The sequence below is a fragment of the Rhinolophus ferrumequinum genome, chromosome 18 (assembly GCF_004115265.2).
Source record: "Rhinolophus ferrumequinum isolate MPI-CBG mRhiFer1 chromosome 18, mRhiFer1_v1.p, whole genome shotgun sequence".
NCBI classification, from domain to species: domain Eukaryota; kingdom Metazoa; phylum Chordata; class Mammalia; order Chiroptera; family Rhinolophidae; genus Rhinolophus; species Rhinolophus ferrumequinum.
In genome coordinates this window covers 38,488,843-38,515,637 of record NC_046301.1, presented here as the reverse complement: position 1 = coordinate 38,515,637, position 26,795 = coordinate 38,488,843, and the positions used below count along the sequence as shown (strand labels likewise).

General features: G+C 39.0%; 2 protein-coding genes and 1 pseudogene across 2 annotated transcripts in view; 2 read left to right on the top strand and 1 right to left on the bottom strand.

Moving 5' to 3' along the window:
• LOC117037721 (zinc finger protein 14-like) overlaps nucleotides 1-26,795 on the top strand; it is an 82,621-nt gene that overhangs the window by 27,268 nt on the left and 28,558 nt on the right.
• LOC117037720 (zinc finger protein 791-like) lies at nucleotides 4,993-23,000 on the top strand. The gene is made up of 4 exons (XM_033134073.1): nucleotides 4,993-5,153; nucleotides 20,415-20,541; nucleotides 20,763-20,823; nucleotides 21,227-23,000. Exons 1-4 carry the CDS (start codon nucleotides 5,151-5,153, stop codon nucleotides 22,968-22,970), a joined length of 1,935 nt encoding a protein of 644 aa, XP_032989964.1. The 5' UTR covers nucleotides 4,993-5,150; the 3' UTR covers nucleotides 22,971-23,000.
• Nucleotides 8,764-9,232, bottom strand: LOC117037724 (transcription factor BTF3 homolog 4-like; annotated as a pseudogene).

The window sequence follows — 26,795 nt, the reverse complement described above, 5'->3', positions numbered from 1 at the left end:
TAATTGGGAAATCTGAATAGGAATATAACAAGTGAAGTGGTTGAATTAATAAATAAAACCCACCTATAAAGTAAGCGTAGGCCCAGGTGACTTCAAAACAATTCTCCATAACTTACAAAGATTAGTATGGAATCTTCACAAACTCTTCAACAAATAGAATGGAGACAACCGTTCACACACATTTGCTGAGGCATACTTATTTCTTTTGTGAATGTGGATGCAAAAACCCTCAACAAATACTAGCAAACACAATCCAGCAAAATATACAAAATATACAAATATACAAAATATACACCAAGAGGGATTTATTCCATGGTTGAAAGTTTGGGTTAACATCTCAAAATCTATTAATGTAATAAATGAGACCAATAGAGTAAAAAGCAAAAATGGCAAGATTATCTCAATAGATTCAAAGAAAATAACTGACAAAATCCAGTACCCTTTCATAATTATAACACTCAGCATACCCAGAATAACAGAAAATTTCCAAACCTCGTTGTAAGCATCTGTGGAAAACCCACAGCAAATATCATATTTGATCATGAAAGACTGAATGCTTTTCCCTGAAGACAGGGAACAAAGGATGTCTACTCTTGTCACTTCTATTCACCAGTTTACTGTAGATTTTAGCCAGAACCATTAGGCAAGAAAAGAAAATGTGTGCAGATTAGTTAGGAAGATATAAAACTATCTTTACTTCTATATGAGGTATCTTGTATATAGAAATCTCTAAAGAACCCACTAAAAAAGCCTATTGGAACTAGTAATTGAGTTCAGCAAGGTGGTAGGATTCAAGATCAAAATATAAAAATCAATTGTGTATCTGTACACTTGCAATGAACAATCTGATAATGAAATTAAGAAAAGAAACACATTTACAATAGAATCAAAAGGAATAAAATACTTAAATAAAATCTAACAAAATAGGTACAAGCACATACCATGAAAACTACCAAACATGGTCAAAAGAAATTAATAAATGTATAAATTGTAAAGGTTCCAGTTTTGTAGATCAGAAGATGTAACATGGGTGAAATGCCACTACTCCACAAAATGATCTAGAGATTCAATGCAATACCTGTCCTGATCCCAGCTTTAATTTTTATAGAAACTGGCAAGCTGTTTCATAAATTTATGTGAAGGGTAGTGTGATATAAAATGGTGCAGCCACTGTGAAAAACCATCTGGAAGTTTCTCAAATATTAAACTTTAGAATTACCATATGATTCCTCAATTCCTCTCACAGGTATATGCCCCTCAAAACGAAAACAGTTTGAACAAAGACTTGTACATGAAGTTTATAACAACATTATTTACAGTAGCCAAAAAGTGAAAACAAACCAAATGTACATTAATGGACGAATAGAGAACACGTGTTTTATCCATCCAATGGAATATTCTTCAGCCATAAAAATAAATGAAGTATTGAAACATGTTACAACATGATGTCTTTGAAAAAATTATGCTGTATCAATGAACTCAATCACAAAGATCATAGATAATAGAATTCCCTTCGTATGAAAGCCCTGGATAGAGAAACCTGTAGACAGAAAGTAAACTTGTGGTTGCCTAGGGCTGGGGATTAGAGAGAAAAATGAGAAGTTTGGGAATTATAGCTAAAGGGAAGAGGGTTTTTATTTTTGATGTGATAAAAATGTTCGTAAATTGGGGTGATGCACACATATGCAAACATAATGAAAATTTTTGAATTGTACACTTTAACGAGGTGCACAGTATATGCATTATATCAATAAAAGTTGTTCGTCTGTAATGAGGAGCAGGGAAAATAAAAGGGAGGGACATGCTAGAGAGGGGCTAATTAATTTATTTAGCAATATCTAATCCATTTATTTAGCAATATGCAATAGCAAAAGACAGGCACTTAAAAGAATGTGCTAATGACAGAAGTAAAGGTGGTTAAGACTAAACTATATACATTGGTAACAATGTTATGTCAAAGGAGTAAACACACATACAAGTTTAAGAGATCTCAATATATGTTTATAATTGATCAAAAATCACTTGACTAAATACACAAATAAAATCAATAAGAAGTATCTAAAAGCAGTAATAAACTCTAGAGGTTAGCAACTATTACAATAGATGCCAAAAGCTCACCAAACAGTAGGAAAAACAACAGTGGAAAGGTCAGGAATCAAAATATTGCCAGGTCTGCAGCTGGGAAAGCTGAGGCGTCTCCCACTGCTGCTTGCTAGTTCCCAAGAATGTGCTGCTGTTGCCGTTGCTGTTGTTGTTGCTAGAAGTTAGGGCATCTCCTGATGTTACAAGCTTCAAGCTGCATACAAGTTTCCTAAATGCTAACCAGTTCTCAAAAAGGCTAACCGTGGAGAATAACACTGAAGAGATTGGGAACCAGCCAGACCTCACCAGGTCCGTGGCTGGAAGTCAGAGTGTCTCCTGGTGTTGTAAACTGTATGTTGTATATGAGTTCCCAAAATGTTAACATGATGAAACATGACAAATGACAAAATGACGAAAAGCACACTGCCAACTGAAGTCTGTCGTATATTTTTTCAGATGTACCTTAGAGCCAAGCTCCTTGTTCCTGCCTCCCCCTCAGGGAATGGCCAGTTCTGGGAGGGTCCAGTAGTTACTGTGATAAAAATATTGTTTATCTGGCTGAAGAGCCAGTTCATTCGGACAAACAATATTTACTGTTTTCGCCTGGGATCATTGGCCCAAGGCCTTCCAAAGCCTGGCAACATGCATGTTACGTCATTCTGATATAACTTAGTTACCTTTTCTACCTCATCTGCTGATGTGGGCAAAACAGACAGAAAGCAACATCATCCTATATCTCTCCTGCCAGGAAAAAGATGAGGGAGAAATTCTCCTAACCCTAAAGCTAATCGATACCTCATGTGCAGTCTCTCATGGGAGGGAACAAAAAGCTGACAGAATAAAGCTAACTATTACCTCACATGCAGTCCTCCACGTGTGAGGGAACAAACAGACAAACCTCACATGCAGTCCTCCACATGTGAAGGGACAAACAAAACAAACCTCACATATAGTCTTCCACATGCAAGGGAACAAAAAGCTAACCAGTACCTCACATGCAGTCTCTCATCTGGGGGAACACAGGTACAAAAAACTAACAGACAAAACCTCACATCAGCCAATGAAGGCAAATTTTCCTAACATCTTTCCCACATCATGTAAATAAATAAATGCATTAAGAGTTTTACAGTCCAGTCTCTGAGGCATATTAGTATTTCCAGGTTAATGAACACACCCATCACCTCACATAGTTACATTTTTGTCTGTGTTGTGAGAATGCTTAAGTCACTATTTTAGCAAATTTCAAGTATTCTATACAGTATGTGCATATCAAATCACGTAATCTTTAAATATAGACAATTTTATTAGTCAATTACACCTCAATAAATCTGGAAGGAAAAAGTTTCCAGGTGCATCCCATATTTACATAACCATTTATTGTTATTCTTATATAACTAAAAATAGAAATCAATTGTCTTATGGATATTCCAGTTGTTTGCATTTCAAAGTTCTCTAGGGACTGATGCAAAAACTGATCTAAATTAAATTTTCTTCAGTGTAAAATGTACGGCTGAGAATGTAATGAACACATCTCACATCCTATGGTTAGACTGAGAAGAGTTCTAGTCCCCAGGCTGGGGCTGCAGGTTTCAACTTCCCACCAGAGCCAAGTGCTCTGCGACTCTTTCCCTTAAGGATCAAATGAGTGGAGGTGGGAGGAAATGGGTGGAAGGCTCAGTGCTGTGAAGGATCAAAGACTAAAATGGAGCCAGAATCTATTACAGATGGTAAAGTCACATTTAAGTGTCTGCATTTCTAAACAAGGGTCTCAGTTCCATTGGTGGACTAACAGCCTTATTGCCAAGCCCTTGACTCCTGGAGGACATAGGACCCTCTTGTTCCGGTGTACCCTGGCATGGTCTCTCTCATGTTCTGCTCTTATGTCCTCCATCTGGAAACGGAATCAGGATTCCCAGTGCACACCTGTGCCCTCCGGTTCACAAAGAGCTGGGGGGAAACAACAAAGGCAGAACTGAAACTTGAAACTTCTATGCCTCTAAGAGACTGAGAATGGGAGAGTTTCAGATAATACTGAAGTTTGCCTGCAAGTAGAGAATTGACAGTGTGTGCAAAGCTTATTTTCTTTTATCTGGGCAAAAGTTAAAACACACTCCTTGGAAGAGAGCTATTGCTGCCTGTTTTATGAAAAAACTTTTCTTTCTGAGGGCTGTAGTGAATGGATGAATGTACATCCATTCACCACATGCCTGCATCCGTGGTGCAGGATTATACCTGAACCTTTTAAACTTTTTAAAAAATATATAAAACACAAAATTAAAGTTGCTGCCAGTCTTAGTATTGTACATTATTTGCAAAAACAACTGTTAGCGTTTTATTGCTTTGAGTAACTGACAAAGCAGAAACAACTCAGTTTTCGTAGTAAAGGCATCACATGCAAACAAAATCAATGAAAAAGTCAAATGGTTTGTCTCATTTTCCAAGAGGCACAACTCCAACTGAAATACAAAAGTGGTTTAACACTGTATCCTAGGCAATCATTTTTTTCTTTCTCCTGTTTTTTATTTTTTTTTATTTATAGTCTGATTTAAAACAATCAGAGTTAGTTGGTTAATTTTACCTATGTAATAACTTGACATGATGGAGGAAAACAACCTTTAAAGGGATTGTGTCTGGTTTGATTCACTCAGAAATTTAATTTTCTTATATCTTAAGTGCAATAACGTGTGTTTTCGTGTTAAAAAAAAACACAAAAAAACAAAACAAAACTACATAGGCAGCCCCAGGATTACAAAAATTCTGTTTATGCAAATATCCCAGGCTGGATCGTGTTCCCGCCCACCAGGGTAAACTGTTTCAGCGGAGCCGGAGTTCTCTAGCTGGCTGTCACTCAGCCTTGGGACCTGTCCAATCAGGAGCATCCCTGGGACAAGTAGGTGGGGCAACGCACCTCAATGGCATGTATATCCCTACTGGCTCCAGAGACGCTTAGGCTCGAGTGTGGGTTTCCCTTCGCGGTCCCTAGTGGGTCGGCTGCGGCGTCTGTCGCGCTGTGATCTGTACTGGTCGTGGGAGTCTTAGGAAGGATTCAGGGAGACCGGGAAATAGAAATGGTGAGTGTGCTGTGCGGATGCAGGCATGGGAGGAGGGGCGGGTTGGAACCGGTTGAAACCGGCTATGGCGGGACCGGCCTCCCTGTGGTCACCTGGGAAGTCTCAGGACCTGAGTCCATTGGGGGCGCTGCTGGGACCTCAGTCCCCTCCCGCATGCAGCGTGGGGGGTTGGTTCGGCATTTGCTCCCTCCAGTCCTGTCCTTTCACGGTGCACGGTGACTTTGGCCCCGGCCCCGGAGCCTCTCAGGTCAGCCCTGCGCCCTCAGCCCCGCGTCTCCCCAGATGGTGCAGTGATCACGGGGAGGGTCATCAAAGGACAGTCCTGACGCGGTCTGTGGGGTTCGTGGGTAAGAGGAGCTGTGGTTTGTGGGGTCCCCAGTGTGGATGAAAAAGGAGTCCTGTAATCTAACCGAAAGTAACCTCACAGGGTGATCTGATCGTAAATTCCTAACTGGGAAGGTCATGGTGGGTAGGGACGCCCAGGCACGTAACTCTTTTAGTAAAAGGTTTATCTTTGCCTTAAGCAAGCTCTATCCATTGTTCTTGTCCATTTAGGTTAACACACCTTTGAAATGCCTCTTTTTCCAGAAGTCTTAAAAATAACCACCCTCCGGAGAGCACATAATCTTGTTAATTGTCTTGTAATCCAATCCCAGCCTTTCTCCCACGGTCAGGTAATTCCAAATGCATAAAAGAATTGCAAACTGTCATTGTAAGAAGCATTTTTCTCAGTCTATTGAGATTTTGCTTCCAGGCTTATTCTCTGTTTGTATCTAATAAACACACAAAATTTTTCTATAGGTTTGGACATTCATTAATTGGACACCAGTCCTTCCTGTGCCCCAGGGGGACCCGTTTTCTCCTGAATTTTTCAAATGTTTGTGCTGCTGGGTCTCAAATCCACACCTCTGTGCCCCTGGCCTAGCTCTTCCTAAAACCAATCTCTAAATTTTTAGAGAGTTATTTTTTTCTCTGTGGATATTTTACATGAGAGGAAAGCCGAGAGTAACCATCTGGAAAACTTGAAATCCCCATTCCTCTCCCCCAGGACCTTCCCTGGGCACAGACGTCCTACTTCCGGGAAGTCCTTTGGGTGGAGATTCCTCTTGGGAAACTTTCCTGGGTGTTTTCTCCTGTCAGCACTGCCACTCAGTGGGTTTGTCACCTTGAAAAGATTTGTTGAGTTACTTAAGTCTCTGTTTTTTAAATAAGAGTATAATATGTTTAATTAATAGAGCATGAAAACAGTATACAATAGTTCCAAACAGGCAAGAAAGAGGTGAATTTCAGAAAAATAAAATATTCCAGTATTGCCTTCCATTTGTGTAGAATGCTTTCATCCATCTTCCCCTGAGCATGTGTAGTAAATTTGTGAGGTCTGTTTTTCACTTTTGGGTATTTTCAAATCAAATTGCAGGGTTTAGACTTAAAGAGCAGAAGTGCTCAAGTGTGATTATTTAGAAATCAGTTATTTTCCCTGGAAATATAATTAACTGACATCTTTTTCTGAAAAGAATAGATATTAGTAGTTTTCTGATTGAGCTAGTGAAAGACCCTTACAATTTTCTTCCTTCCTTTCCATATAAAAGCCTGATGTAAGTGATGGTGGTCCCAAGGATCTAGAGTGGGGAGAGGCCTGTGGGCAGTGACCCAGGCTAAGGCCCCTTGAGCTGCAAAGGGAAGTACTTGAAGACCCAATGGTTCTTCCTGGGGAGCCTCCCCCGCAGTTGTCTCACCTGCTCACACCCACGATGGAAGGGCCTTCACACTGAGAGAAGCTGCAGCCCTGGAGGGCTGGGGGTGCATGTGTAGAAGGAGGGAGGGGAGTGATGATGTATGTGCATTCGGAGGTTGTGGTTGTAGTTTTTTTGGCCTTGACATTTTTAGGTTTTACGGTTGAGTTTTATATCCACAGTGTAGGCACAGAGTGTAATTTTTGCACATTGAGAACTCTGGAAAGATCAGTTCTGTCTTATGGACAGAGGGTTTATGAATTGGGGGATTCATTTGGGTCAGAACCTTAAACTGACTCAGGCTGAGCGTTTCCTCACTGTGAGAATGGAAGCCTGAAGGAGGGAGCGCTTCCGTGCTTACAGGAGGGGGTATGTGTGGAGCTCCCAGAGTTCATTCCTGAGGCTGCTCAAGTGTCCCTTCCTTCTTCCCTGGGGACTGACCCACTCCAGGGGTTCTGTCTCAATCTGGTGTGTCTAAACCCCCAAGCTTGGGGATGTGTTTAACTTTCTGAACATGGGTTTTTCTTAACTGTGGGTAAGCAGGCTGCTTACCTGTTTTGATTCCAATGTTTGTGATTCTTTTCATTGGATTCCTTTAACCATTGACTGTTGCAGCCCTTTCATTTTCGTTTCCATTAGCAGCTGGGCTTTTAACATATAACTGGACTGAAGGAAACAATGTGAATGAGGCAATTTATTGATTGTGGCAATAAATATAATTTTGCTTCCATATAGGTAAGAAGACGTGAGGTGGGTGTTTTTAAGTTCTCAGGTGCATTTTCCATTTTTAGGTCAGTTTTGTATGTGTTCTTCCCTAGAGAACTTTGACATGTAAAAGTCTGTACTATTCTTAAGGTAAATGAACTCCTGTTTTAATAGATATGAGGGGGGAAAATTGAATTTTTATTTTCATTGGTATGAGGAAACATATCAAAGCTTATGTAAATCTTTGAAATTTCTAGTATAGGGCTAAATTGCAAACCCCTAATCCATTTAATATTCTATTTACTCTTGAAAATATCCACAGTGTGAAATATAATGAATGGAAAAGCATTATAATGCCCCTTGGGGTTTTTTTTAGTTAGAAAAGGATTTGTAAATTTTTTATACTCTGCAGTTTTTTATCATTTAATGTTTAAAGGATCAAAACTTGGAGTAAATGGTTTCCTATGTAGAAAAGTTAAAGTTCAATTAATTTTAAAAAACAGTTAATAATGATGATTAATCATGGGAAATATGGTATATATAGACTTCTTTCCTTTTCAATAATGAATGGGAACGTTTTTAAAAATGCCTTACAAGACTCACTTAGAAGATCACTGCCCACATGTCCTGCTCCTCTGCTCTGCTTACTCCATCCACCCTCTAGTAACCAGGCTTGATTAGTTGTAGGCCGTCTTCTTAGTGTTTCTTTATATAAAACAAGACAGTGCGAATGCCTATTTTTCATGTGTGTGTTCTTTTTTTTTTTTTTACAAATGTAAAGATTTGTTTTATTTCTATTGGGGGAAGGAAGAGGATAAATAGAACTGTTTTCCACTGTATACACACATACCCGCATGCATATATAAGCATTCGTACACCAAAAATACCCCAAACAAAGAAATGAAAGAAAAAGCCAAGAATCAAAAATCAAAACACCCTCAAACTGCATCAGTACTTCGTATTTTGACCAAAAGAACAGATCCTGGGAGGAAGTGCAAAATGCAAAATCAAATGACAAAAAAAAATGCTGAACAAACAGCATGATTAATATACAAAATATTTATATTACTGAACTAGTAACAGTTGATGTCCTCTGTGTCTGTAAAACTTTGGAACCACAAGCTGATCTGTTAAATCTAATCCATGCCAGCTTCCAAAAACCAGAAGAGATTTTAGTTAGCTTCATTTTTTGATGCCTCATCAAAATTTTCTACAAGATCTGGAACATCCTCCTCCTCTTCCTCGTCAGTATCTTCTGGTTTTGGTTCTTTGCTATCCAACAGTTGCCGAGGGAATTGCTCAGCTAACTTCCTAAGCCTTGTTAAGCTGTCAGCACCAAGTTGACTTAATATTCTAGGTAGCATCTCTGTGATTGGTTTGGCTTCTGCATGACCAGTAATTGCAAAGGTAGTAGCAGAAAGGGAAGCTTTTTTTGGGATTGTTGAAATGAATAACTGTCCCATCAACTTTAATCATGTTTATCTCTTCAATACCAGCTATATTATTCACAGCCAGTATTTTAGAGAACTCTGAAGTTTTTTGTCATCAGCTGTAGCTGTTCTATGTACCACCTTCTTCTTTCTGCGAGCTGTCCCTTATCCGGACCTGAGCCTGAAGTTTGGCTAATTTTTCTTGATTCATGCTGTTGGTAAATCTGAAGCAGGGAGGGTCTTCCAACACCAGCACGCGGCAAGAGCCTTATGTTTGTTCTTATAATGAGTAGTACAGGTTCACCTATTTGATGTTTGACTCCTGGCACCTTAAGCCCCACACCTCCCACTCCCCCTTCTGCTTCTTACCTGTCAGGCTGATGAGAAGCCTGGAGGCTCCTGCACTGGGAGCTGCTGCTCCCTGGGGAGCCCTCCTGTGAGCTGTGCTGCCCTGCGCTGTATCGTGGACCCACCCAGCCTGGGGTCTGTATACAGAGGACTCTGAGTTGATAATATGTTGTCCTTTGGGAGCAGTAGTGTGGGAGTGGGGTTCTCCTTACAGTGGTTTTGGGTAGATGTCTTGGCTAGAACCTCTCTGTGTCTTTCGCATGAAGATGTGACTAGGCTGAGTTCTTCCCCACAGTAGGATGGGCCTACGGGAGAAGGAGGATGATTGTACCCCCTGAAGGAGGTGAACTCATCAGATGCTCACTCCTTAAAGAGCAGGTATTTTAGAGAAAAAGAGAGAAAGAGAAGAGACAGGGAAGGCAGTCAGAGCTGGTGGGCTGTGGGGACAGAGCCCCAAAAAGCAGTTTCCAGGCTCTTGGCCTCACGTGGAAAGGTGCTGGCTCAGGTAGTAAATGGCCATCGACTGTGATCAAATGGCCATCAGCTGTGGCTAGTTGGCCGTCAGCTGTAACCAGTGAGCCATTGGGCACTAATATAACTGCCGTGGCTAGGCCAGCAAAAAATGGAGCTAGCAAGGAGATGGTGGCTGAGCCTGCAAGCGGCACAGTGAGGGTTGAGAATTGTGTGGCTCCTGCTTCCTGTTTCTCCAACCCAGCAGCCAGTGAGAGTATAATGGTATGACTCCCCTACCTATGGCTCCGTGGGTGTTCCTTTTTGGCCTAGCCATATCCTGCGTTCTTGTGTGGGGAGCGGGAGCAGAGACCCCGCAGGCCGCCCCGTATGACAAGGGCTTTGTCCACTCTCCTGATACCAGATGGCTCCCCGGGTTCCTTCAGTGCCTCTGCTGCTGCTGCCCCTGCCTCTACTGCAGCCCAGATCCTGACCCTCCAGGCTGTTGGAGACAACACCCATGGCCTCACTGGGGCACAGCGAAGGGGTTAATTCAAACAGGACTTAAGCCCAGGGTTTTTAAATCTTACACAGCAGCCATTTCCACGGGGGAGGCCTGTAACCCAGATGGTGCTGATTTGGGGCCCTTTGGAGGAAGAAAATTATTACTACCAGGTTAGAGAGGACACACACTTCCCTGAAGCTTACCCAGTGACTTAACATACAAAATAGGAAAGGACACGAGGAGAGAGAACAAGAGGAAAAGGGTATTGAAAAAGGTCCACAGTTTGACCCAACTGTAAATCCAAAATATACGAAAAGAATTTACATAACAAAAAAGAAAATATTTTGGCTTTTGAGCCTCTAAAACATAGGTTTTGAATGAATATTGCCACCTCCTGTAATGCAGTAATTGACAAACCCTCACGCAATTACTCAGTGCTAGGTCTCAAATTACAGTTACACCTGGGATCTCAGTGAATTGAAGCAAGGTTGTCCCCCATAGTCTTAGGGAAATTAATGAATATAATATAGATGACACAGTGGTGCACTTCACCTTAAACATCAGAAATCTTTGCCTTTTTTCTCACAGTACCTATTCTCATGAAATACCCCATAGTAAGCAGGGCAGCTGTGAACCAATAGATCATGAATTTCAATTAAGTCTTCACTACTTCTTGACTTCACAAAATGGGACTCCATGGTCCCGACCCCTGACTTAAATTGGTTAATATGGCCCAGTGTAAATTGAACAGGGCCTTCAAGGATTGAAAACTGTTAGGAGAAACCTTTTAGGAAAAAGTGATTCTCCCCAGTACTTCTCCTTTCAACAGTTGAATTTAACCCGTTCTTAAACCTGGATAGAAGGAAGACGCTTCACACTAGATTATCGCAACTTTGAGTCTTGAGAAGAAATAACTATAGTCCCTCCCAGTACCTACAAAGCTGTCTAAATTGTTTTGTGTTTGGGAGGCAACATATTCCTTGTTTACTAATTTTATTGGAGCCCATTTATTTTGTTACTTACAATCTGCCCCACCTAAGAATGGGTACCCATACCATAAAAGGCGCTAGACTGTTTCAGTTGCCTTATGAAAGGCACACCCAGTAGTGTCCTCAGAGACTCCTTCACTATAAGGCTTCAGAGGCCACCTCTCACACCTGCTGCAGTGACTACCCATGATGGCTTTACTTCTAATGTCTGTCTCCCTTAGTCATGTTGATTACATGTTTATCAATTTTATTACTCTTGTCAAAAAACAGCTTTTTTTGTTTTCTCTCCATTGATTTCTCACAATTATATTGCTTTCTTTTCTAATTTTTATTGTTTCTTTTATTCTGCTTACTTTGGTTTTTTTTTGTTTTGTTCTTTTTATTGTTTTCTAAGGTAGACGCTTAATTATTAATTGTAGATCTTTTTTCTAGTGCATATGTTCAATGGCATAAATTTTTTTGTAGGCATTGCTTTTGATGCATCCCATAACCTTTGATAAGTTGTATTTTCATTTAATTTAGTTCAAATAATTTTTTATTTTTCTTGATGTGTGTTTTGATCCCATGTATTATTTGGAAGTGTGTTGTTCAATCGCCACGTATTTGGAGGGTTTCCAACTATTGTCCTATTATTCATTTCTAGGTTAATGCCTGTGGCATATTTTGTATGATTTCTGTTCTTTCAAAAAAAGGTGTGTTTTATGTCTCAGAATGAGTTGTGTCTTGGTGAAGGTTCCATGTGAACTTGAGAAGAACATGTATTCTGCTCTTTCTGCATGAAATATTCCAATGATTTAAATTTTTAAGTCATAGATTATAAATCATAGGTTTAAATCACAGATTACGACTTTACAATTAAATTTTGTGGTTACATGGCAGTGTTCAGTTCAACTCTGTCCTTTGTGATGTTTTGCTGTTGGAATTTGTAATTTGTGATAAGAGGGTATTGAAATTCACAGCTATAGTAGTGGATTCATCTATTTCTCCTTGCTTTCTGTCAGCTCTTGCCCCATGTGTTTTGCCTGTGTTGTTATGCAGGAATGCTAGGTCTTTGTGGAGAATGGACCCCTTCATCATCATATAATATCCCTGTCTAGCTCAGTTCTTTTTTTTTTTTTAATCTCAGTTCTTGTTGGTCTGAAATCTGCATGGTCTGAAATTCATACACCTATGCCAGCTTTCCTGTGATTACTGTTGGCAGTGCACATTTTCTCCATCCCTTTAGCTTTCATCTATCTGTGCTTTATATATTTTTTAAGATTTTTATTAAAAACTATAGATAACTTAACAATATTATATCAGTTTCAGGTGTACATCATAGTTCAACGTTTATATACCTAAAGAAGTCCAGCAGCCATCTGACATCATATAATGCTGTCACAATATTATGGACTATATTCCCCATGCTGTATGTTACATCCCCATGACTTATTTGAACCTCTTATTCCCCTTCACCTTTCCTCCCTTTTTAAAATTTTCAATTATAGTTAAAATTCGGTATTATTTTGTATTAATTTCAGGTATACAGCATAGTGTTTAGATATTTGTATAATTTAGGAAGTGATCCCCCTGACTAATTTAGTACTCACCTGGCACTATACATAGTTATTACCATATTACTGACTATATTCTCTATGCTTTACATCCCCATGACTATTTTGTAACTACCAATTTGTACTTCTTAATCCCTTCACCTGTTTCACCCTGTCCCCAACCCCCTCCCATCTGTCACCCCGATAAATCTAGTACCCATCTGACATCATAGTTATTACAATATCATTGATTATGTTGCTTCTGCTATACCCTACATCCCCATGACTACTTTGCAACAACCGATTTATACTTCTTAATCCCTCCCCATTTTTCATTCTCCCCCTTAATCCCCCTCCCATCTGGCAACTATCAAAATGTTCTTTGTATCTATGAATGTGTTTCTGTTTTGTTTATTTTATTCTTTAGATTCCACATATAAGTGACGTCACGTTGCATCTGTCTTTCTCTGTCAGACGTACTCCACTCAGCACAATACCCTCCAGGTCCATCCATACCACCGCAAATGACAAGAACCCGTTCCCATCCCTGGCCAAGCAATATTCCATTGTATATATGTACCACCTCTTTGTCTGTTCTTCCATCAACATATACCCAGGCTGCCTCCACATTTTGGCTATTGTAAATAATGCTGCAATGAACATATGGATGCACACATCCCCTCTAAATGGCATTTTGGGTTTCTTCAGAATAAGAAAATACCCAGATAAATACCCAGAAGTGGGATTTTTCTCAGATAAATACCCAGAAGTGGGATTATTGGGTACTTCTTTGTCTCTTGTTATAGCCTTTGTTTTAAAGTCTATTTTGTCTGGTAAAAGTATTGCTACCCTAGCTTTTTTTGTTTTTTTCTATGTCCATTTTCATGAAATATCTTTTTCCATCCCTTTACTTTCAGTCTGTGTGTCTTTTGATCTGAAGTGAGTCTCTTGTAGGCAGCATATGTAAGAGTTTTGTTTTCTTATCCATTCAGCCACCCTATGTTTTTGATCAAAGCATTTAATCCATTTATATTGAATAATTGTTGATAGATATGTAACTGTTGCCACTTTATTATTCATAATATTGACCTTTTGTTTTGTTTTGTTTTCATCTTAAAGAAGTCCCTCTAACATTCCTTGTAATAGTGGTTTGGTGGTGATGGACTCATTTAGCTTTATCTTGTCTGGGAAGCTCTTTATCGGGCCTTCGATTTTAAATGATAGCCTTCTGGGTAGAGTAGTCTTGGTTGTAGATCCTTGCTTTGCATCCCTGTGAGTATTTTTTGACAATCACTTCTGGCTTCCAAAGTTTCTGTTGAGAAATCAGCTGACAATCTTATGGGTGTTCCCTTGTAAGTTACTAGTTGCCTTTCTCTTGCTGCTTTTAGGGTTCTCTCTTTGTCTTTAACCTTTGCCATTTTAATTATAATGTTTCTTCGTGTGGGCCTGTTTGAGTTCATCCTGTTTGTATGTCTATTTCCATTGCCGGGTTAGGAAAGTTTTCAATCATTATTTCTTCAAATAGGTTCTTGTCCCTTGCTTTCTCTCGTTTCCTTCTGGTACCCCTATAATGTGAATGTTTTTATGTTTCATGTTGTCCCAGAGGTCTCTTAAATGATTGTCATTTTTAAAAAATTCTTTTTTCCTTTTGCTGTTCTGATTGGGTGTATTATACTACCTTGTCTTCCAAATTGTTGATTCGGTCCTCTGCTTCATCTAGTCTGCTGGTGATTCCTTCTAGTGCATTCTTCATTTCTGTTATTGTATTCCTCACATCTGACTAATTCTTTTTATGGTTTCTATGACTTTTTTAATGCTTACTATCTCTTTGTTGAAGTTGTCACTAAGTTCCTTGAGCATCCTTATAACCAGTGAACTCTTACCTCTGGTAAGTTGCTTGCCTCCATTTTGTTTAGTTCTTTTTCTGGAGTTTCCTTCTGTTCTTTCATTTGGGACATATTTCTTTGTTTCTTCATTTTGGTTGCATCTCTGTTTGTTTCTATGTATTAGGTAGATCTACTACGTCTCTTGCTGGGTGGCCTTATGTAATAGGTATCTTGTGGTGCCCTGGCACAGTCTCCCTGGTCACCTGAGCTGGGGCTCCAGGAGTGTCCTGTGTGTGGGTTGTGTGTACCTTCCTGTTTTATTTGAGCCTTGATTGTTATTAGTGGGTAAGATTGATTTTCAGGCTGACTGGCTGTGGGGTTTGGCCATGTAGCTTTTGGGCTGCTGTGCTGGGGGGCTTACCATACAGAGTGGTATTTGCCCCAGCAGGCTCTGGTGCCTGTTGAGACTGACCTTTGGGTGTGCCACTTGGGGGGCTAACTGGGCAGTGCTCTGAAATCAACCTCCAAGTATGTTGGGTGTGGGGCCTCTTGGGAGGGGCTCTGGTGCAGGCCCACGTCAGCCACTGCATGTGACCGGTGGAGGACTACCTGGTAGGAGATACAAAGTGATCCATGATTGGTCACTGCCTGTGCTGTATCTGGAGGCGTGTTGGAGAAGCCACACTGCAAACTAAGGATGGCTGCCACTAGTATCAGGCCTGGGGTAGCTCCACAAAAAGCCAAGACACACCAAGGCCTACTGCTGCCTTTTGTTGCCTGCTTCCGGTTTCCTACTCGGGCTCCAGTAAGGTTTAGCTGCAGATAAAGCCTCCTGCAGTATGGAGTTGGGTGGGGCAGGGTCTCAGTGAGTCAGCAGCGAGGAGCTTCGGCACTCATCAAGCCAATCAGATTCAGATTTGGCCATAAGCGTAGAGGGAGAGCTCAATGCAGGAAAGATACTGGTCACCTGCCGGCTGCATGGGAGCAGGGCCCCACACAGGGAAATTGCCGACTGTCCTCCAGGCTGCCCATTGAGGTTACAACTCAGTCTGCTCCCCGTATGCCTCTGACACCCCCCAAGTCACCATCTCTCTCCTCGGAGCCCAGAGTGAGTGCTTGCGGGTGAGTGAGTCTTTGTGCGGGCCCTTTAAGAGGATGTCTGGATTTCCCACCGCCTTCCATTAGGTAAGGTCAGAATCCCCACTGTTTTTCACAGCCAGATTGGGGGGGGGCTCTTTTCCAGGCATTAGTACTCCTGGATGGGGAGCCTGATGTGAGATTGGGGTTCCTTGCTCCTCTGTGGGGAACCTCCGTGGCCGAGATATCCCTCCCAGTTTTCATCTGCCACATGGATGTTAGGGCCCAGCCCATTTTGCGTCTCTGCCCCTCCTACCAGTTTCAATGCAGCTTCTTCTTTACATCCTTAGTTATAAAACTTCTGTTTAGCTAGACTTCAGATGGTTTTCCAGGTTGATTGTTCTATAATTTAGTTGTAATTTTGATGTGTTCACGGGAGATGAGGCAAGCACAGCATGTGTCTACTCCATCATCTTGGATTGTTCTCCTGTGTCTTCATATTTAAAATGGGTTTCTTGTGGACAACATATAATTAAGTGTGATTTTTAAAATCTGACATTACAGTACTGTATTTGTCTTTCAGTTGTAGTTAAGACTCTGATGGTTAAAGTGGTGATTGATACAGCTGGATTAATGTCTACCACTACTTGCCCATTTTCTATTTGTTGCCCTTGTCCTTTTCTTTATTTCTTCAACCTTTTTGTTTTTTGCATTGTCTGGCTTTAATTGAGCATTTTCCCTGATTTTTTTTCTTCTCCTCTCTTATATCAATTATTCGTATTTTTAAAAACTTTTTTAGTGCTTGCCCTTGAGTTTTCAGTATACATTTACAACTAATCCACGGCCTCTGTCAAGTCGCACTGTACTGCTTTGCTGTTGTACAAGTATCTCATAACACACTATTCCCAATTCCTCCCTCACTGTACCTTGTCACATTGATGTCATTTATTTTAATTGCCCATAGCTATAATCACAAGTACATTATAAACAAAATGTCATGTGTTATATGATAACAAATACAAACGATATTTTACCTTCACTTATTTTTTTCTAATTCTCCATGTTTATCATATATGTTATTTCTGATGAATTTTTAAACATTTTATTCAAAGTAGTTTAACTGGTGACAAATTTCCTCAATTTTTTTCCTCCGAAAGTACATATTTATTTTTGAAGGAAAAGTTTGCCTGACACAATTTTAGGTGATGTTTTTCTTCTTTTAAAACTTTAATATTTTACCCTTTCTTCTTGCTTGCATGGTTTCTGAAAAGAAGTTTGATTTAATTCTAATCTTTGTGTCTCTATAACTAAGGTGTTTTCCCCGCTGGCTTCTTTCAATATATTCTCTTTGTCTTTGATTTTTGTTTAGTGTGAACATGAAATACTTGGGTGTGAACTTTTGTTGTTTACCATGTTCCATGTTCTCTGACTGTCCTGGACCAACAGTTTGCCATCTATCAATTTTAGGAAAATTAGGTGATTTTGTTACTTCACTGGTTTCTTCTGTTCCTTTCTGTTTGTCTTTCTCTTGAGGTATTCCCATATTGTGTATGGAACCTTCTGTGTAAAGCAGGTTGTCTTAGGGTTAATGGCTATTGTGTTCTGTTTTTCGTTGTTGTTGTTTTTTTTTGGTCTCTTCGTTAGATTTTGCTGAAATAAATTTTTTTGAGTACAGGAGATGTTAAGAACAGAGTATTTGGGCATATTTCAAAATATCGTGTTTATTATCTCTTTCCCAATTTTGGAGACACTGGGTTTCCCTATGACCAAATTCTCTGATAAATCCAAGAAGAGAAGTTCATTTCATGTTTTCTTTTTTTCTTTCCCCTGTGAATTTGGGAATGACAGCTTCTGAGTTACTTAAATGCCAGACCAGAAACTGGCAATCTCCTGCTCTTGTTTTATTTATTTATTTATGCTTTTTTGTTTGTTTGTTTGTTTTGGTTTCATGTGTACAAAACAACATAGTGATTAGACATTTACACCCCTCACAAAGTGATAACCCTAACAAGACTACCCATCTGACACTGTATGTAGCTATTAAAATACCATAATAATGGTATAATCCCTATGCTGTACTTTACATCCCATGACTACTTTTTAAATTTATAGTTGACATGCAATATTATTTTATATTAGTTTTAGGTGCACAGAATAGTGGTTAGACATTTATATAATTTATGAAGTGATCCCCCTGATAAGCCCAGTACCCATCTGACACCTTACATACTCTTTACAACATTATTGATTATATTCCACATACTGTATGTCACATCCCCATGACTATTTTGTAATTACCAATTTGTGCTTTCTAATCCCCTCACCTTTCTCACGTGCCCCGCCTCCCCATCCTAACCCCCTCCCATCTAGCAGCCATCAGTTTGTTCTTTGTATCTGTGAGTCTATTTCTTTTTCGTTTGTTCGTTTATTCTGTTATTTAGATTCCACGTATATATAAGTGAGGTCATACGGTATTTGTCTTTCTCAGTCTGACTTATTTCACTTTCCTGCTCTAGTTCTTGATGATTGATGGCTGACGGCTTTAGAGCCTCATCCCTCTTCCTTCCCCTGTGCCTCACATCTATACAAGGTGATAAGACACCTTGGTGCTCCCTCCTTTGTGGTAGCAAGTGATTGAATCCACACAAGCTCCCGCCCTTGTGTGTGAACTCTCACCCTAGCCCACACCCTAACCTCAATAATAAAAAGAAACAAATCTGTACACCTTTCCTTCCTCTCACAGTCTATTTCATGCGTGCTTGAGTGCCTGCCTTACTCTCCCCAGAGACCTCAATTATAGAAGCAATAACCTCTTTCATATCCTAGTGGCCGAGTGTGGTGTCATCATCTGCTCTCCCATGCTCAGAGGCTGAGCTCTTATGTTCCTTTACTCCCCGGGGAGCTTGGACATGACAGAAGAAGGGAGGGCAGCCTCTAGGGTGCCTGGTCAGGAAACCTTCCTCTTGACTGGGGAGTGGAGATGTTATGTTTTGTTGGAAGAAAGCACTGCTGACACCTGTACGTATTTTATAATCATGAACAAGTTCACCATCACACCATTGTGGATGTCAGTGCACTCCCTTGCAGTTGTTACCATAGACCCAAGGGGCCCACTTGCCTGCATGCACTCAAGCCAAATACCATATGAGCAGGAGATTGTGGCAAAGAAAGTAAAGGTTTATTGAAGGAGTTGGTGCCAAGTCTGGAGACACAGGTGGGCCTGTGCTCTCAAAAACCTGGTTCCCCTATCTCCTCTAGTGGCTGGGTTATAGCAGGGCAAAGTCATTAATCATGGTTACTATGGAAGCTGGGGTCATGAGCTCTACTGATTGGTCGGGGATAAGGCGGGGAGCGTTTGGTCATGGCTTCAGGTCCTGGTGTCAGTCATTGCCTTGTTCAGTCTCATTTCCAGGGGATGTGGACCGTGGGCCCGTTCAGCTTTCATGAGTCCAGAGCTGAAACATAAGAGTGAGGCCAAGCTGTTACTTTTGTTTTATTAAAACCTTATTCTAGTTAGAGGTTTGGCTATTATATCATGGTCATGGTTGATAGACGTGAAGTTTTATTCATAAATGAATTTGGTGTTGACCAGAACCTAATGTGCTATGGGCTTAATGATTAAAAGGGATGGACATACAATATATGTACAGGCAGGAGGATCTGGGGAAAGAATGCAAGTGAGTAATGGTTCTATCAGAATAAACAAAGCTAGCTTGGATTAAAGCAAAATACATGTTAAAGAACTGAAGTTCATGCATGATTACAGTCTAAAGCTCTTAACCATATCCTCAATGTCAGCAGGACCCAGGGTAGACTATTATGGTTGTACTGGAAAGAGAACTTCTGGCTTATTATTATTTCAGTGTATGTGTCTATGTGTGCCAAAAATTGACTGGAAGCAGCCCTGAACACATGAGTACAGGGATTTGGTGGCCTAACTTGTCATGCCTTCTTCCTTGTCTGAGCTCTAAGTTTGAAATAACTTTCTAGACAATCAAATTAGACAGAGGGAGAAAGGGAGAACTGAATCTGTGATAAATATTACACAAGGTAAAAGCAATCCTTCTGCACAAGAATGTTTCCATTCAGCCCCATGCATGTGGTTACTTCTAATGTCCTGGAAGAATTTAGGGTATCATGGTGAGCTGGACTTTGTTAACAGTTGTATTTCCACAGGCTTCCTGGATTCTCATGTTTGGTGATGGGAATAGAACAAAATCCTTGTAGCTCTTCACTATGTTTTTATTTGTTAAAACTTTATGCGTATGTTAACGTCTGCCTCGTGGCGTGCCATAAATGGTGGACAGTAATGAAAGAGATGAAAGAATTTTTCTCTCAAGGAATTGATGACCTTAAAATGATAATACTTGATTCACTTGAACAGCATTTCTATTTTTTCCCCAACATTCTCTGAACTCTGCCATTAGAAAAAAATAAGATGTAATGTGATCACAGTAAGAATGTGTAAATAATTTCAATGTGTTCATAATGCTGTTAAATTTATGAGGAAATAATTGTGTTCAGAGATTAAGTTTGTGATGATCAAGTCATAGAATCAATATTTGGAGACAACAGAATCATACATAACCTTCCTATAAATGAAGTCTAGGTGTCTAATGCTGTCAGTCTCACACATTCTACTGTACACACATTTGGGGTGTTTTAGGAATCAGTGACCTTTGAGGATGTGGCTGTGACCTTCACCTTGGAGGAGTGGGCCTTACTGGATCCTTCACAGAAGAAACTCTACAGAGATGTGATGAGGGAAACCTTCAGGAACCTGGCCTCAGTAGGTAAGGATGACAAGTTATCTTCACTTTGTAAATCAGAGGACAAGAGTTTCTTATCCATCAACATGGAAAGATGTTTAATTTCTAAGATGTGTTATGTGGGAAGGGAGGACATTGGTAAATAAACTCGGCATGGTCACAGCTCATCATAGAATTAGAATCTAACAATTTTTCTATAAATTCTAATACTTTGAAATCATTTTTTTGGGGGGTCTGCATTTTAGGAAAGAAATGGGAAGATCATGACATTGAAGATCAGTACAAAAACCAGGGGAGAAAACGAAGGTGAGTCATACAATAGAAAGTAGTGTCTCAGGTGAGAAACTCATTATGCTGTGAAATTTTAAAAAGAAGCAACCAAAACAACTCCATCTTCAAATGTATTCTCAGAAAAATTTCACGAAATTACTGTCTTGTATGTGACATAGATGTTCAGTGTTTGAAAAGTAGTTCAAATGGAAAACAGCATTAATAAACTCTATATATGCATATCACACTTTTGATAATAGCAACACTGAAGTCTTCTTGCTGAACATTCAGTACATGTATTGAATTTCAAATCATTCATTCAGTCAAGGGGAAAACCTACAATTTTGCTATAAATCATAAAAATATAATTCAAATATTCTAATGATTATAAAATCATTAATGAAGAATTCATTAGTAATGTGCTTCTCAATTTTTACAGAAGTCCAACGTTAGAGAGAGTCTGTGAAGGTGAAAAGAGTAGTCAACGTGGAGAAAATTTCAGCCTTATTCCAAATCTCAATCTAAAGAAGAAAACTATTTCTGAAGTAAAACTATGGGAACACAGTATGTGTGGAAAAGTCTTTGTGCGTCATTCATCCCATAACATGCACATCAGATATCACATTGGACACAAGCCATATGAGTATCAAAATTATGGAGACAAGCTATATAATTATGACATATGTGGCAGAGCCTTCAGCTATCTCCAATGTTTTGACAAACATGAAAGAAATCAAAATGGAGAAAAAACCTATAAATGTAAGGAATGTGGGAAAACCTTTAGTTCTTCAACATCACTTCAAATACATGAAAGATCCCACACTGGAGAAAAACCCTATGAATGTAAACAATGCAGTAAAGCTTTCAGTTGTCTCAGTTCTCTTCGACGTCATGAAAAAATTCACACTGGAGAGAAACCCTATGAATGTAAGGACTGTGGAAAAGCCTTCAGATATTATCAAAATTATCGAAGACATGAAAGTAAATTCATTGGAGAGAAGCCTTATGAATGTAAGGAATGTGGAAAAGCTTTCATATGTTATCAAAGTTTTCGAAGACATGAAAGAAATCATGGTGGAGTGAAACCATATATATGTAAGGAATGTGGCAAAACATTTAGTTGTCTCCGTTATCTTCGAAAACATGAAAGAAATCACACTGGAAAGAAACCCTATGAATGTAAAAAATGTAGTAAAGCATTTAGGTATCCCAGTGATCTTCAAAAACATGAAAGAAATCACACTGGAGAGAAACCCTTTGAATGTATGGAATGTGGTAAAGCCTACAGAGATTACAGTTCCTTACAAACACATGAAAAAACTCATACTGGAGAGAAACCCTTTGAGTGTAGGGAATGTGGTAAAGCTTTCAGTTCTCATCAATGTGTTCAAATCCATGAAAGGAATCACACTGGAGAGAAACCCTATGAATGTAAAATATGTAGCAAAACATTTGGTTATCCCAGTTCTCTTCGATATCATAAAAGAACACATACTGGAGAAAAATCTTATGAATGTAAGGAATGTGGTAAAGCCTATAGATACCTCAGTTCCTTACGAATACATCAACGAATTCATACTGGAGAGAAACCTTATGAATGTAAGGAGTGTGGGAAAGCCTACAGATGTTATCAGAGTTTCCAAACACATGAAAGTAATCACACTGGAGAGAAACCATATGTATGTAAAAAATGTAGTAAAGCATTTAGTTGTCTCCATTATCTTCGAAAACATGAAATAAATCACACTGGAAAGAAACCCTATAAATGTAAAAAATGTAATAAAGCATTCAGGTATCCCAGTGATCTTCAAAAACATGAAAAAAATCACACTGAAGAGAAACCCTTTGAATGTAAGGAATGTGGTAAAGCCTACAGAGATAGCTGTTCCTTACAGACACACGAAAAAACTCATACCGGAGAGAAACCCTTTAAATGTAAGGAATGTGGAAAAGCCTTCAGATGTTATCAAAGTTTTCAAACACATGTAAGAAATCACACTGGAGAGAAACCATATGTATGTAAAAAATGTAGTAAAGCATTTACTTGTCTCCGTTATCTTCGGAAACATGAAAGAACTCATACTGGAGAGAACCCAATGAATGTAAGCAATGTAGAAAAGTCTTCATTTATCACACAACCTTTTGAAAATGCAAAAATGTACACTGGAGAAAAACCTTATTAATGTGCAGAATGTGGGAAAGGCTTCAGTTATCCCAGTTTCCTTCAAAAGCATAAAAGGACTCACTGCATAAAAACTCTTGAGTGTAAACAGCATGGGAAAGACTTGAATTGGTCCACATTCTTACAAGTGAAAATTCCCCCACCAAAAAAGAAATTAAAATGTAAGTAACGTGAGAAAGCTTGATAGGTATTAATCCATATATAATGTGCCAGAAAGTTGTCAACATGAAAGTTCTCATTGATGTTGTAAATATAGTGTTTATTGAACCTTTTATTACAATGCATCATTGGACTGTGGATTTCTACTAATGACTTTCAGAAATGAATATTCACATGAGATAATGAGAGTTGTCTTTCAATAATAGTACATAATATTCATAGGTAGTGCTTTTTCCTTAAAGCATTTAATAATATTTTCTCTCCATTTTGATGCCTGTTAGATACATGGGAAAATTAAAGTGTACTTTTTATATGCAGTTAGGCTAAATATTTTTTATAATGTTTTTTTTTGTCGTTCTGTTTTAGGGGACCATTGAAAAATGACAGTTAGGTATTTGGGTTTTCCTAGTGGCTTGTGGCCGTTCTTTATATCCCTCGTTCATTATATATATTCTATCTTTCCCTCTGACAAAGCTTCTTCATTGTGATGATGAATATAGGAGCCTTTTTCTAAAAAATTGGAATAAATTTTATGTATGGAAACTTTAGGAAAAAATATAGTTGTGTGAATTATTTTCATATATGGCCTTTTGCTTTTTGTCCTTCCTTTGGGTTAATATTTTGTGAGTAGACTTTGAAATAAGAAGAGGGACCTGTGATAGGGCAACAAAATCTAGAGCTAGAGATTTTCCCTCCCATTGGGTAATGGTAGGAGCTTGATTTTCAGAATCCATCTCCTTTAGGGTCCTTGTTAGCATTTATTAATGGCCTCATTTGCACGAGATTTGGAAGGCAAAAACAAAGAAGACTTTAGTCAGATTTTGAAGCCCCATTCACACTGACAGATACTAGTTGTGATCAAACAATGCAGTGAATGTTTAAATAAAAAAAATTATCATGGTAAAAGACACATTGCCATTAACCCCCCTCAGAATTCTACCCCTTGCTTTGAACTCACTTATCCCATCGTTCTTGCCACTTTCTGAAGCAGTTCTGGAAGTCCTCTTTCATGAGTGTCTTTAGTTGTGCTGTTGTGGCTGCCTCGATGTCCTGAATCATTTTGACTTTGAGGAAGAGCCAGAAGTTGCACGGTGCAAGATCTGGTCAATAAGATGGATGAGGAAACACCATAATGCTTTTATTTGACAGAAATTGCCATATAATGTTTTTATTTGATAGAAGTGATATGTGACACGGAGCTTTGTCATGATGAATGATGATTTATGGCACACTTTAAAACACACCTTCTCTTAACCTTAGCTCACACTTGACTGACTGCATCGAACAAGTTGAAACTAATCATACACTGTTACTAAGGTCGAGGCAATGCTTCCCATATTGAAGATCCCTGCCTTCCCGTTGGATGGCACTTGGTAGCAGTAGTCACCATATTTCTTGATCACAGTGGAAAACGTCCATTTCACACTTTGCTTGTGATATGGCAATTTCTGTCAAATAAAAACATGAATGTGTTATCTACCTTATTCAGTCGATCTGGCACTGTGAGACTTCTGGCTCTTCCCAAAGTCAAAATGACCATGAAAGGTAAATGTTTTGAATCAATTCAGGACTTTAAGGTAGCCACGACAGCACAATTACAGATACTCATGAAAGAGGACTTCCAGAAATGCTCCAGAAAGTGGCAAGAACAATGGGATAAATGTGTTCGAAGCCAAGGGGAGTATTTTGAGGGGACTTAATGGCAATGTGTCTTTTACTGTAATTTTTCTAAAAATTTAAACATTCTCCATATTTTTTTTATCACACCTTCATACATAGGAGTTTTCGTGACACTATCTTCCAGCCCATTACTTGGATTCATTGCCTTCCAATCAAGGCTAACCTCAGAACCACCACCAACTGTCTGATACTTATTTTCTGAGAGTTGTAGTTTCCACTGATGTCTTCACAATTTCACGTCAAAGATCCATCAGAATTAGGATTTTTCTGTCAGCCCTCTGTGTCCACCAGGAAACTGATTCAGACTTTCATGCCTATGTCTGATTCCCCTCTTCTCTAGATTTTATCCGTATAATGTATGAATTGTATAGGAAACTATGCTGTTAACAGTGCTAGTATGCTTTCCTGATTCACCGTGACACCTGCAATGGTGCTAGTGAAAAAGGACACCTGTCAAGAAGACTGTGGATGTTTTTCTTTTACTTGTTGCTGAATATAATCCCTCAATATGCTTTCAATCATGTTAGATTGTATGTGATTAAAAGTACATGTATTTTCTTGTCAAATGAACACTTCTGTAGGTATTTCATAAAAATATTAACTGTTTTCTGAGCTCTTGTATGCTAACAAATACTGTGTTTTCCATTTCCTGAGAAAATACTTTAAAATGTTCCATTACAGTTAAGGATTTTCAAATAAACTTTGTAATTTTCTTCATTAATCATTTTCCTTTATGGGTTAATTTTATGTGCATTCAAGTTTGGGCAATTTTTCTTCAGGCATATTTTTCTTTTATAGTTACAATACTTGTCATGTTTAATTGTCATTCCCTCTTAATACAAAAATCATGGTTTTCTCAGTACCCTATTGTCTGTGACCTGTAGAATCATGATTGTAGTCAGAGAGAGGAGTGTAGACTTCTAATAAGAATGACCACAAAATGCATATGATGGTGGGGTGTAACATAAAAGGGTGCTCAGGAGTTTTATAGGATTTGTTCTGTGTTAGATGATTCAATTGCTATTCAAGGCACCAAGACGTTTTTGTGTATGGAATGCTATGAAAGATAAACTTATGTTGTTGCTAATTATAAACCTTGTTCTCTTGAAGGTAAAAAAAATGTAGTAGTACAGCTAAACTTCATTTGTATGAATCTCCAGTGAGTCATATTAGTAAAAAGGGGGTGATATTGGTCACTTTTATGACTTGGCACTGACACTTTTACCATTTTGTGAGACATGGTTACAAAATACATTTTTGTCTTGGTTCCTCATGATCATTGAGTACTTCTGATGAGGGGTGTGTGTGACATCTTTCTCTTTAACAGGGTAAGACTTGCCCTTCTAAAGATTGCAGGCCAGCTCCCAGTCCTCTGAAAGGGCTTATGCCTTTAGTACTTATTATCAGAACACTGATGTATTTCCTTTAGTGTATTACATATACCTCAGTTTAAATTTATAATTTCACTTAGAATACTGCATATTGTTTTCAATATCACCTTTATGGCTCAACGGTAAGTTTAGGTAAATTGTGGGAAAACACAAGCCTAGCAAGGGAGAAAGACAGGACTACAGGTCCAATCAAGCATTTCTTGCTTGAAGACTATACTCTTGATGCTAATGTTTCAACATCCCTCATTGCCAGACACTTCAGTCATCGAACCCAACTTAGCAGAAAAAAATCAAGGCACTGTAGAATTTGGATGTAGAGACGTGAAATGAACTTGTTCTTGCAGTCCTGGTGCTTACATTTTTGTGGGAAAAGAGAGATGGTTAAAAAAATGATATAACTTTATAAGAAGAAACTAAGTGCTTTGAAGGAAAGTAAGAACTGACAGGACATAATAGGGAGGCTGGGTATGTACATTTCTATGAGGGTAGGAGCCTCAGTGGGGCTCATTATTGACCACTTGTATTTCGATCATGTAATACATCTTACATGCTGTTTTGGGAACTGCTTGGTTATGGAAATAAATAATGGATGGCAA

Coding starts and splice junctions, on each gene's coding strand:
- LOC117037720 (XM_033134073.1), top strand. Junction 20,542..20,762: donor CAGGAACCTGGCCTCAGTAG/GTAAGGATGACA, acceptor TCTGCATTTTAG/GAAAGAAATGGGAAGATCAT. Junction 20,824..21,226: donor AACCAGGGGAGAAAACGAAG/GTGAGTCATACA, acceptor CAATTTTTACAG/AAGTCCAACGTTAGAGAGAG.